Raw genomic sequence first — 12874 nt, 5'->3', positions numbered from 1 at the left:
GCGTGGAAGAAAAGAAAAAAAAAATCCGGACGGGATAGAAAAATCCGTCCAGAACAGAACAAAAAAAAAAAAAAAAAAGCTCAGACGGAGTTATAAAACCTATGTGAGATTTTCATTTATATTATTATATTATATTATATTATATTTTTTATATTATATTATATATTATTATATTATATAATATAATATATTTTTTATATTATATTATTATATTATGAGTAGAACTAGGGTGTTCTTAAGCTCACCAAAGTGTTTGGTGAGCTTAACTTCAAAATCCAATAAATCGGTTTTAAATGACGAATTTGAATCGTTAGAACCCGCCTATCTTACGAATGATGCGTCTACATGTGAAAATTTTAAACATTTGAATTAATTTAGTATAAAGTCAATCGGTCAAAATTAAAAGGTTAATAAATTAATTTTAGTGCATTCATTTTTTAACCTTTTTTGACCGCTTGACTTTATACTAAATTAATTCGAACGTTTAAAATTTTCACATGTAGATGCATCACTCGTAAGGTAGGCGGGTTTCAACGGTTCGAATTCGTCATTTGAAACCGATTTGATAGATTTTGGAGTTAAGCTCACCAAACACTTTGGTGAGCTTAAGAACACCATAGTTCTACTCATAATATAATATATATAAGTATATTAATATAATAATATAATATAAAAAACAAAAAAATATAATATAATATAATATAATATATAAAATCATAATATAACATAATATAATATTATATAATATAATAATAATATAAATGAAAATCTCGGACGGGTTTTATAACTCCGTCCGATCTATTTTTTTTTTTTTTCTTTTCTTTCACGCGACTAAGTTGCTGTTAGCGTTAATTAGATTAAGAAACCCGGACGGATTAATTAGTCCCGTCCCATGGGACGGGTTATTTGAACCCGTTCTACTTGTATCACAAAAAATTCCAAAAAAAATTCCGTATTTCGATATTTTTTTTTATTAATAAAAAATTCGGGGAATCAGCCACCAGTTAGTTCATAACATTGCTGAACCAACCCCGGTGAGTACTTCACAGTTCACACCATAGCCGGCTGTTTGAACTCACCACTGACGCTCGAAGTCAGAGCAATATTACCAACCAACCACTAAGATGTACTCAACGTAATCGTGCTGGGCACAAGACAAACACAAATCCGCACCAGTGCAAGTGCCCGTTCCTTCAGACCTTTTGAGAGGAAAAATGGAGGTACTGGAGAGCTCCGGTCATCTAGCCAAATAAAAATTTACAAAGCCAATGTTTACTCTGTGAAAGCTGCCGAAATTTTTATTAATAGAAAATTAATTAAATAAATATCCAAAATGAAGAACAAATCTAAGTTTTTTCGAGATATAGGGAAAACGTGACAGTTAATCAAGTCCTCTAGTCGTTATATACTATCACGCCAGAATTAACGTAAATCTCTGCACTTACACTTATTAATTAACTAAAAAAATTATAGCCGTTATAGACTATCACGACTAGGAATTTTTTATTTTTTTTAGTGTTAAATGACTGCATTTGAAAGAATTTGAATGAAATAGCTGCAACATTCCTAGCTGTGATAATCAATCACGGCCAGGAATTTTTTTTTTTTTAGTTAATTAATAAATGTGGTGATTAGTATGACTAATCCTAGCTGTGATAGTCTATAACGGCCAATCACGTTTTCTCGAAAAAATTCAGATTTGTTTTTCATGGAGATTTATTTAACTAATTTCCTATTAATAAAAATTTTGGTGAAAGCTGCTGGAGAGAGGATCCCCTCCATTCATTACAAGCAGAAGATCTCCATTTAACCCAGAGTAGAAATGATTCAGCTCCCCAAGCAGGACAACAGTACAACACCAACGGTCAAGCACTGGAAATTTTAAATATTGAGAGTGCACTGTTTGGTACAAGTTTTGATATTTCTCATAAAATTAGAAACCACCGTTGAATCAGTAATTTTCAAAATGACTTGATAAGTAGTAAAAAAATTCAGAAAATATAAAATTTAGTCTCCAAGTACATTTTAATATAGAAATCAACTTAAACGGTTCGAATCGACATTTTGAGCTTTGAAAATTGAAAAACGAATTGGTAACACCAAAGCTCAGGAACTACCACTTTGATCTTAGCCAACCTCTATATATATATATATATATTATAATTCAAATAAATGTCATAGTATTAGTACCTCTCATAACTAATTAAATCACACCATCATTTAGCTTATTCATCTAATTTCTCAGCACATTTAATTAAACCAAAAGGAATTTTGTATCAAAACGTTTTTCATTTTAACATCCATCATAAGGGTATATCTCTTTTGGTCTTCTCTTTATCTCTTCGCAAGGCAGAGCGCTCTCTCTCGTCGCTTGAACATGTCTGTGATTGGATTACGAGTCAGGCTCATCGTCGTCTTTATTATTTGTTTGAGGAGAGAACTGACTAGACTGTGGTGAGTACCCCGGTGCAGTCGGTGAATAACTTCCACTTGGGCTGTTTTTTATTTTAAATTAAAAAAATTATATTAGTATTACTACTGATAACTCGAGCACCAAGATGTAAAAGAAAATATATGTATATAAATTGTCAATACTGCAGCCTGCAAGAGGTTAACATCATAAATATATAAAGCCACCATAATACAACTCCTGACGAACACACAAAATAAGAGAGAAGGACAACCAATTAGCACGAAGAAAGCAAGTGCAAAAATCAGCAAGCATAGTACTGGTATGTATAGAAGAGACTTTACCTGTACTGCGGAGAGGTGGGACTGTAGTCCGGATTTGACCCACCAGTGTTGTACGGGCTGAACAAAAAAGTGGGAACAATAATTCAGGAACAATGTACAGATTAATGGAATGTTGAACAGTGCTAGTAAAGGAAATATTAGGGTCTCTAACCTGGTTGGGCTGTATGTCGGGCTCGGCTGAGAATACGATGGTGATGTTGGCGAGTAAGTCGGCGAAGTTGGACTGCACAAAACAAAATTAAAATTATTCTTCCAATTAGAAAACGAGAATTGTCAAACAAGTACTATGTGAAAACTAAGATTTAAGGTTTAGCAGTATGCACCTATAATTGGGGGAAATTCGCGGACTTGTGGGAGAATATGCAAGTGACGGTGGGTTATAACTTGGGGACGTTGGACTATACCCTGGCGATGTCGGGCTGTACGCCGGTGAAGTTGGGCTGTAGCTAGGACTTGTTGGACTGTAGCTTGGGCTTGTAGGGCTGTAACTGGGGCTTGTTGGTGAGTATGATGGTGAAGTGGGTGAGTAGCTCGGTGAAGTCGGTGAGTATGATGGTGATGTGGGGGAGTATGAAGGCGAAGTCGGCGAGTACGCCGGAGATGTTGGGGAGTACGCTGGCGATGTCGGGGAGTACACTGGTGAGGTGGGAGAATAACTTGGCGATGTTGGGCTGTAACTAGGGCTTGTGGGGCTATAACTGGGAGAAGTGGGGCTATAGCTTGGAGAAGTAGGGCTATAGCTTGGAGAAGTGGGGCTGTATGAAGGACTAGTCGGAGAATATGCCGGGCTAGTAGGGGAATAGCCAGGTGAGCTAGGGCTGTAAGTCGGAGATGTGGGACTATACCCTGGGGATGTGGGACTGTACCCAGGAGAAGTCGGGCTGTACCCAGGGGAAGTCGGGCTATACCCGGGGGAGCTCGGGCTGTACCCAGGTGAGCTCGGGCTGTATCCTGGTGATGCACCAGGAGAAAATGCCATGCCCCCAACGTATGGTGAGAACTGTGCATCAGTGATTGGCGAAGACCTTATATTTGGACTTAAGAGATAGCTTGGTGACATCATCCCCTCGTGGTATGGCGTACCAGTTATAGGGGACCGGGCTGGGGTCATGCCATAGTCTAGCTCAGCAAAGCTCGGTAGGTTCAGTTCTATTGCTTTCTGGAGCATATCAGAGTTCAAATACAAGGAACAACTGCCAGTACCAATCGGTGCCAACTGGCCCAGCATGATATTTTCAGTGACGCCACGTAGGCGGTCAGGTTCGGCATACACTGCCGCATCAAGCAAAATATCAACAGTCTCCTCAAATGAGCACCGCATAAGTGGGCCAGTATCATTCCTGTTGATACCATGCCGAGTGATTGCCATCAAGTGGCCCCGATATGTCATGGTGTCACACAAAATTGCCAGGTGCCGGTAGTTCACATAAGATCCGTCAAATGAAATAACCACTCTCAGCTCGTCCAACAGAGACCGTCGAACTGCCTCGATACCAAGCACCTCTATCACTTCTATCAAGTGGTTGCTAGTGGTACGGGTCGGATCTACATCCTCATGACACATCACCGCCAATAAGTTAACCCCCTCAGTATCAAGCATCCACTCTTGACCTGGTTTAAAACCCTCATTTTCATCAAAACGGTTTATCTTCCCAGATTTTATAAACACCTTGTTGATATCTGGTATGCCCCTGAGTGCCATCTCAGTTAACATATTGCTCTCTATCTTTTTCAAAAACACATCATCCTCGGCCGACTCATCTTGCAACTCCCCTTTAGGTGCCTCGTCATTCATGATGCGTATACGCAAGATAAGCTTATCCGCATTATCATCATTGAATATACACGTCAAATCATCATCGAATTCCTGATTTATTTTCTCTGCAATATCGGCCATGCTGAGTTTCTTATCAACCATCATCTCACGGTTGAGTTCGATACGCAGAAGCCATGGAGAGATCTTCTCAGGGGCAATATCCTCATCTGGCATCTCATAGTATGACTTCACGAACTCCACATCCTCCTCAATAATTGTGCTAAGTGGGTCTGGGTCATACCAGACCTCTGTTGCATGGGTTACGCTCCGGAGTGTGGTATACTCCAGTGCGCACTGCACATTCTTTGCAAGCTCTTTCTTCTTGTTAATCTCTGGCTTGAGGTATACAGAGAGAGACGGAGTTTTAATCTTCTTGGCCACGTTGATAATTTCACGCAGCCGTGGCACGCCAAGTGTCACATTCTTGGCACTCACACCAGCATAATGGAAAGTGTTTAAAGTCATTTGTGTGGCAGGTTCCCCAATTGATTGTGCTGCCACACAACCAATCATCTCTCCCGGAGCAACAAGAGATTGCAAGAATCGAGATTCAATTTCTCCCACAACCCATTCAAAGGCTTCTCTAGTCAAGCGGTACTCACTCAGAACCCGTTTGCTCGAAAAGGTACTACGGAGTAAGATGTTGAAGAGTAGGGTTGCATTTTTCTGCGCCTCAATGCTCAAAAAATCATCCCCAGGGACCACCTTCAGCCTCTCTTGCAGTTTATCAATGGCCTCCACAATCTCCATAGGGTGCATGTCAGAGGGGCGTCTCATGTCAACCTTGAAAGTCTTTTGTGCATTCCAGATCAGCCGTTTCAAGTTAACAGGCATGGGCCAGGAGTTATCTCCTGTTGTGGCAATCTCAGTACCAAGCTGGAACCGGTCAGCCTCTAGCTTCTGCACCTCCGCATCAAACACATTTCTGAATTCACGGATAGTTCTCAGATCTTCTACATGCTCCGGAAGCATGTAACTAGGGTTCCAGTTCTCATCATCAAATTCATATTTATAAACATTGTTAAATGCTGATTTCTTCATCTTTAGTGAATCCAGTTTCTGCGACTCAATCCACACTGCATCCATACCATCCTCGCCGTACAAAAACTGAATCACATCCCCAAGAGAATTTCTCACTGTGCCATCATACTTGACCATGATATCCTCCATGGCCTTAACAAGCCTCCTCTGAATGTAACCCGTCTCAGAGGTTTTGACAGCAGTATCGATCAAACCCTCGCGACCTCCCATAGCATGAAAGAAGAACTCCTGAGGGGTCAGACCTCGTAAATAAGAGTTTTCAACAAAACCTCGAGACTCAGGACCTAAATCATCTTTAGTGAAATGGGGAAGGGTTCGGTCAATGAAACCAAATGGGATACGCTTCCCTTCAACATTCTGTTGTCCGACACAAGCAGTCATCTGGGAGATGTTAATGAAAGACCCCTTAGACCCAGCTGTCACCATGGCCTTCAGGTTGTTGCTTTCAGACAGAGATTTTTGTGCACTAGCACCTGCATCATCACGAGCCTTGTTCAACACCTGACAGGAAAAATAGTGTTCACTGTTAGGCATGAAAAGATAATAATAAAAAAAGAAGACTAAGCCTGAATAACCATAAGGAGATTGTACAGGATGGATTTTACCTTCTACCAAAATTGCTCTCATTACCATTTGATTTCCAGATTTTTCTTGCACGATCAAATATGCCCAACCAGAATAATCAAAACAACCCAACTAGAATGGGATGAAGACAAAAGGCTAACCAATAAAATAAATATTTTCTATACATGGGTATCAACCAGTACATCTCATTTCATGAACCAGCAAGGTCAGAACAGTAAACATCTATACAAGAGCCCAATGAAATACAATCATGATAACCAATGTCTGGCCACACCAAAAAGTGTTAACAAATATATATAAAATGATAATATAAGATATTCACCTGGTTAACCCTGTTCTCAAAAGAGTCCATCATGGTGCGACCTGGTTCAGGCTCAAGATTCTTGTCTTGGGCTTGCTTGATCAGTTCCTTCACATCATTTTTTGCCTTCGAAATAGTTTCGTTAATCTTTTCCATGGTGGCTGCATCAGCAATCGTGTCACCAATGCCAATGCTGAATCCTTGCTGTAACAACCAGTAATTTACCAGCCATTGAACATGTCCCAGGAACTTGCGAGCTGCATCAGGTCCCACCTCTTCCCTGGAAAAAAACAACAATTGAACTTGTTTTCATTAAATGTCCTAATTAACGAAATAACAAAGCAAATTGATCCATTCACCTAGCAAATACAATACAAGGATCAATGGTACAGTAGAAACTAATGGCATGATATTGGAACAAATTGGCATTATTTTGTTGTAGGTAGGCAGGTACAAAAAGATACAAATGTTGTTGAGATGCTAACCATATCACATGAATAAGACTGCCACCAGCAGTTCCAAGGGTCTTTTTGCAAAGTGTCCCTGAAAGAAGCTCCCCCTTCTCTATACGCACAAGTGTATCACCAGGTGTGATAAAACCCGTCTCTGCCTCATTATGCCATGCAGCCATACGTATCAAATTTATTTGTTTCGGTATAATCAGGTTGAAGACTTGTTTCCCAGTCCACAGAGGCCTTGGTTTCAGAATGGTCGGTGCAGGTACTTTTCCATCGAAGTCCTCCCACCACATGAGAATATTCATGAAGACATCCTACCAAAATGACATATAAATTGTAAATTTTCAGAATAACATATTTCGTTAAAGAAAAAGAATATTTTACCCTATCAGTAAGCCCTCTTGGTTGTATATACAGTAAACCTAAAAATTGCATCAAGTAGCTGTGAGAATATCAAGACAAATGGACACCTTCTCAATAAATGTATCCCTCTTGGTGATCTTACGGCATCCGAGCAGCGTATCCTGCACGATACCCATAACGGGTCGATTTGACTGGGGAGACACAATGCATTTGGGCACCATCATGAGCTCCAGTACCTCCGCGCGAGTCTCAAATGACTGGGGGACATGCATATTCATTTCGTCCCCATCAAAATCTGCATTGTATGGGGATGTGACAGAGAGATTAAGGCGGAAGGTGGAGTACGGCATGATCTTAATACGATGGCCCATAATTGACATCTTGTGCAGGCTGGGCTGTCGGTTGAATAGTACAAAGTCGCCGTCATTTAAGTGCCGCTCAACCTGTACAAAACATTATTAGACAACAATGTGTTTTAGGAATTTTTGCATCTCAGCAATTTAGCTTTAGAAAGATGTACTAAGCAACATGCATCTGCACTACGTTCCTTTTTCCTACTGGTAATTTCTCTCACTCTCAAAGCCTTAATGTGGCAAGTAGTGACCAAATCCATGCCAAATGTTAAGCTTTTGGTGATCAGATATATTACTAATTTTCCAGGGATGTTTAGTCAAACTCCTCAAAACCTAAAATCCATAGACAAAAATGCAAAAAAAAAAGGGGGGGGGGGGGGGGGGGGGGGGGTCTTTATGAAGTGAAAACCAACCTTGTAACCAAGCTCCAAGTGTTGGTCACTACTCTTCTTCAAGTAGCGGAGATCAAGTCTTTGACCGTCTTCTCTAATAATGTACTTCGCACCAGTCTTACCAGGTGGTGGGTGGGGTCCGTATTCCACCAGCTCCTTCAGCCTGAAGGAAAATAACAGTGGGAGCATTACATGAGGATGTTGTTATAGTCCAGAATTGAAGTTTAAGCTACATCATCACATGCATGCATATCTAACCTTTCAATATTATATGGGGTGACAGTTTCTGGATAGGTCAAATTGAGAGCAATACTCCATGGGACACCCAATTGGTCAATGTTAATGGTGGGGTCAGGCGTGATAACAGTACGGGCTGAGAAGTCAACCCTCTTGCCCATTAAATTGCCCCTGATCCGACCTTCTTTTGCCTTGAGCCGGCTGCATATTGATTTAATTGGCCTCCCAGATCTCTGAGTTGCCTGAACAAGCAAAAATAAGAGAACCCAGTACACCACAAATTAGATGCATTTCATGAATTCAAAAATAATTTTTTTTTTTTTCAGCAATTACTAACCCTGGGTTGTCCAGGCAGCTCATTGTCAAAGTAGGTAGCAATATGAAATTGAAGTAATTGAGCAAATTCGGTAATTATGTGCGCTGGTGCGCCATTTCTCTCTTGCTTCCTCAAGTTCTCATTATGCCGTATAATCATGGCAAGCTGATGTGTCAGATCATCCTGCTCAAGCATAGATAACCCATTTTGATCAACCAACATATACATGAAAAAGAACGATATCATTTTTTGTGTACTTTGTCAAAAATAATTTTACCTCACTCCTAGCAGAGGTGTCCATCATAACAGAAGGCCTAACAGGGGGAGGAGGGATAGGGAGCACTTGAAGTATCATCCAATCCGGCCGGGCATAATTTGGATTCAGACCCAATAAGAGGCAATCCTCGTCGCTTATGCGCTTCAGTACATTCAGAACCTGTTTTAACAAAAGAATTAGATGCATAGTTGGTTATTACTTCTCTTTGGAAATACAATTTGTTTATTAATCAGTCAATCTTTGTAGAATTTTAACATATATCATTAGAATTTTGTTAAATTCATTTCAGCTTAAAAGATAAAAGTAAATATGGAAGGATGAAAGAGTGAAAAAACATAGAAAAGAAAAAAGGGTCATGTTAATGACTGGATAGTTTGTACTCAGTTCCAAATATTTAATTGGAAAACCCCTGATTATAATTCTCCATCTTATTGCCAATAATTAAATTTCAAAACCCCCTGATTGTAGTTTTCCACATTATTGACAATAATTAAATTTGGAAACCATAGATTTTGTTCTTTTGTCAAGTCTGTTCCTTTTACCTATAAAACTACATGCTAAAATCTACAGTGATCTTCTCTGTTGAAACACTACATCAAATTTGATGCAGGTTCTTCTCCTAAAGATTACTGCCCAAATTAATTTTTGGGCCACAGATGCAAAAGGCATAATTATATGTTATCCTGTGAAAGGACAAGAGTACTGTTTGCTAACTAAATACTATGTTTAAGAGCCAATAGAAATCTGACACGTAAGGGAAAAGGGTGAAAAGTACCCTATCAGCGGAGAGAATCTGTTTCCTCTCAACCGGTTCAGGAAGCTGCTCGTTTTCATCAGACTTCTTCTTGGGTGCCTTAAACTCAGCCACCATCTTCATGCCATCAACTGTTATATTAGGCTGCTGGGCCCCACAACCACCTCGGCTCTTTTTGACTGGCTCGTCTCCATCCTGTTCTTTTTGTACATCAATATCATCGCCACCAGCACATCTCTTCTTGCCCTTGCATGCATCATATATGCGTTTCAGACGGTTCTTGGGATTTCTGATTTTTAGGGCTTGCTTGAAACGTGTGTCATCCTGAAATAGAATACATTGGTATAAGACCATACTGTGATGTGCTCAGTTGTTTGTATCTCTGTAACAAATAATTGAGATTTTCTGCAATGCTCTTAGTCAATTTTTTTACATCTTGTCAAACCCCATGCCCCCACATTGTTTGGCCTTAGAAGCTAACAAAGCTAAATGGAAAATTGTTCGCTTCAAATAAGGTGCATACCTCATCAGCTAGAATCTTGGAGCAGTTAAAGCAGACACAGCGCATTATAGATAGAACTGTCTTTAGGAACCCAACATGGTACATGGGCTTAGCAAGCTCCAAATGACCAAAATGTCCCGGGCACTCCGCCATGTTGGCCATGCAAGTCTCACACTTCATCTTTCGGTCAATGGTGCCAAGTCGAGGGTCACTGAGGCCACCTATTTTAGGTTTCCCCTTTTCCATCGTCTCACCATGTATTATTTCTACCACCGACATTTGTCTCTGCAATTGTTTATTTTTTTTGTTCTTAGAGAAGGTAGAAACCATAAATGAAAAGGAACATGGAAAAAGAATACAGGTTAATGCCAGAATGGGCAAAGTACCAGCTTCCACTTAAGGTCCAAATATTTTATTATAAGTAAAATCCCCCCTTCTCTTCTCACATCCCCTCCCTCTCATGCCCGCCAATTTCAAAAAAGAAAAATGTCCAAAATACTAAATTTATACGGGGGCAAGAGAATTACTATCTCATCGGGGCTTATAATTCCGAACTGGACCATTTGAACCTTCGCCACCTCAGCCGGCGAGAAAGGAAATCGCAAATCCATGGCCGCCTCACCAATCCCTCCCAATCGTTCCCAATTGGTAAATCAGTCTACCGACAGGTTCAACGGGGTCAGTAGAAAGGAGAGAGAGTGGCGATCTAACTCGGGGGCAAGATCGCTAGAAAGAAAGGGTTCCTTTGAAAAAGAAAAAAAGAAGCGGAGCTGTATACCTGTATGGTATATTTATAGAGGAACATTGACCAACCGACTTAACCAGGGCAGATATCTGCTCTTATTTCGATCTCAACCATTCAAATTTTTCATACACGAATCTCAATGAAAATACTTTTTCAACTGTGAATCGAAACGAAAATTAACAGGTTCATGTTATTCCATCGGAATAACAGCAGCCTATTCGGGGATAGACACCCAAAAATATATATTTACACTGATTGAAAAATAATTACGGAAACTACAAATGTTAATAGAATAACAAAATATCTATTGTAATTTGTAATTATAGATGATCTATTTAATTAAAATGGATGCTTTAACCATATCTCAACTCTGAATATCTAAATCAATGGTATTCTAGACATCCAAAATTAAATAATATTGTTAGCTCAATTCTAAAATCTATCGGATTGACTTCAAACTCTTCATCTGAACCGTTGAAACCGGTCTACCTTATGACTTACGAGTGATGCTTCTACGTGCAAAAATTTTTAAACTTTCGAATTACTTTAGCATAAAGTTAAGCAGTCAAAATTAGAATGTTTATAAATTAATTTTAATGCAATCATTTTTTGAACGTCTTTTGACCACTTGACTTTATACAAAATTAATTTGTAAGTTGATTTTTTTTTTTTTTTATGTAGACACACCACTCGTAAGATAGATGAGTTTTAATAGTTTGGATTCGTCATTTAAAATCAATTTGATAAATTTTAGAACTGAGTTAAAAAAAAATAGTGAACTTAAAAGAAGACTCTAATTCTACCTAGTAATTTATACACCTGCGTAAATACATATTCAAGGATTAAAAGTACAATTTTCATGCTTATCTAATTCAAAAACTCAATCTTTCTTCCAGACCTTTTCTTTTTGTTGTTGTCTTATTTGCAACAAGTAGATATTATTTAGTTAAGCTTGAAGGAATTTGTTTTATGTTAGAAATTGCATAGCAGCATAGGTCTCAAACCTAAAATCACATTGTTGCCAAAAAAAAAAAAAAAAAAAAATTATCCCAGTTAAATGCACTTATCTTTTACTTAGGAAATAATTCCATTTTCTAGTTAAAAACATGTCTTAAATGTGCAAAACTCATCTTTTTTCTTGTAATATTATTTGGGTGAATAAGAACTACATGTAACATGTTTCTAAGTTGAAGTTTGCATCAAGTGAATGGGTGGTATTGTGGTAATCTATTTTGAAGAAATTTTTTGTTTCGGACTTTAAAGACGCGCTTAAGTTTTTTTAATTCTAAAAAAATATCTCGATGACAAAAAATATATACATTTCTATTAAAAATATTATATTATGAATTGATATGAAATTGCATACTTTTCATTGGGAATAAACACTATTTCAATGATTTATCCTAAATTTGAGAAATAAATTCTGACAATACATTTAGTGCTCGAAATTAAGGATAAAAATATTATAAATATATTCCTCAAATTATTACTACTGGTGTCCACGATAATATCTCGGCAGTACTAATTCTATATACGGAAATACTTATTTCTATGACGTACCGATGATATTGTATGACAGTACCACTTTGGGACTAAGAACACAGAGAACTAAGAAGTTCAAATAAAAACTAACCTAAGAAGTTTCTATGTAAAATATCATGAGTTTAAAATTTGAATGAGAAAAATCCTCTATTGTTAACAAGGTATGAAATTTAAAGGTTTGACACTCATTTTTTTTTCAGAAAAAAAAAAAAAAAAAATCTGAATTAGTATTGTAAGCGATACCTTGTTTGACCGACGAACATGTATACTCTTATTTACAACACTAGTCCGAATAGAAAGCAGCGCCTAGCTACTCTACCAAATACCTATGAATGTCATTTTAGGAGGTTTAATTTGCATACTAACAATTTCATTCATCATGTATGGGAATTTTACACAGTACATATTATGCACTTCATAATTAACATATTTTATCAA

At 38.3% G+C, this 12874-nt stretch overlaps 1 protein-coding gene across 1 annotated transcript; it reads right to left on the bottom strand.

Annotated features, from left to right (window-relative positions):
* Positions 1 to 2173: 2173 nt before the first annotated feature.
* LOC144572612 (DNA-directed RNA polymerase II subunit RPB1-like) lies at positions 2174 to 10914 on the bottom strand. Its single transcript, XM_078322253.1, has 14 exons — positions 10677 to 10914; positions 10171 to 10434; positions 9669 to 9971; positions 8894 to 9052; positions 8638 to 8799; positions 8322 to 8542; positions 8085 to 8226; positions 7426 to 7761; positions 6983 to 7269; positions 6519 to 6777; positions 3078 to 6112; positions 2906 to 2977; positions 2755 to 2811; positions 2174 to 2495 (listed from the first exon to the last, which is right to left on the bottom strand). Exons 1-14 carry the CDS (start codon positions 10758 to 10760, stop codon positions 2393 to 2395), a joined length of 5484 nt encoding a protein of 1827 aa, XP_078178379.1. The 5' UTR covers positions 10761 to 10914; the 3' UTR covers positions 2174 to 2392.
* Between the last annotated feature and the right edge of the window lie 1960 nt (positions 10915 to 12874).

Source organism: Carex rostrata, chromosome 20, assembly GCF_964058835.1.
Source record: "Carex rostrata chromosome 20, lpCarRost1.2, whole genome shotgun sequence".
NCBI classification, from domain to species: domain Eukaryota; kingdom Viridiplantae; phylum Streptophyta; class Magnoliopsida; order Poales; family Cyperaceae; genus Carex; species Carex rostrata.
This window is presented reverse-complemented; position numbering and strand designations above follow the sequence as displayed.

What these genes read in the sequence shown, in the direction of transcription:
- LOC144572612 (XM_078322253.1), bottom strand. Translation starts at nt 10,760, where the DNA reads ATGGATTTGCGATTTCCTTTCTCGCCGGCTGAGGTGGCGAAGGTTCAA. An exon ending in TTGAGAACAGGGTTAACCAG is followed by an intron (nt 6,113 to 6,518) that starts GTGAATATCTTA and finishes TTTTCCTGTCAG; the next exon opens with GTGTTGAACAAGGCTCGTGA. An exon ending in CGAATTTCCCCCAATTATAG is followed by an intron (nt 2,978 to 3,077) that starts GTGCATACTGCT and finishes TGTTTTGTGCAG; the next exon opens with TCCAACTTCGCCGACTTACT.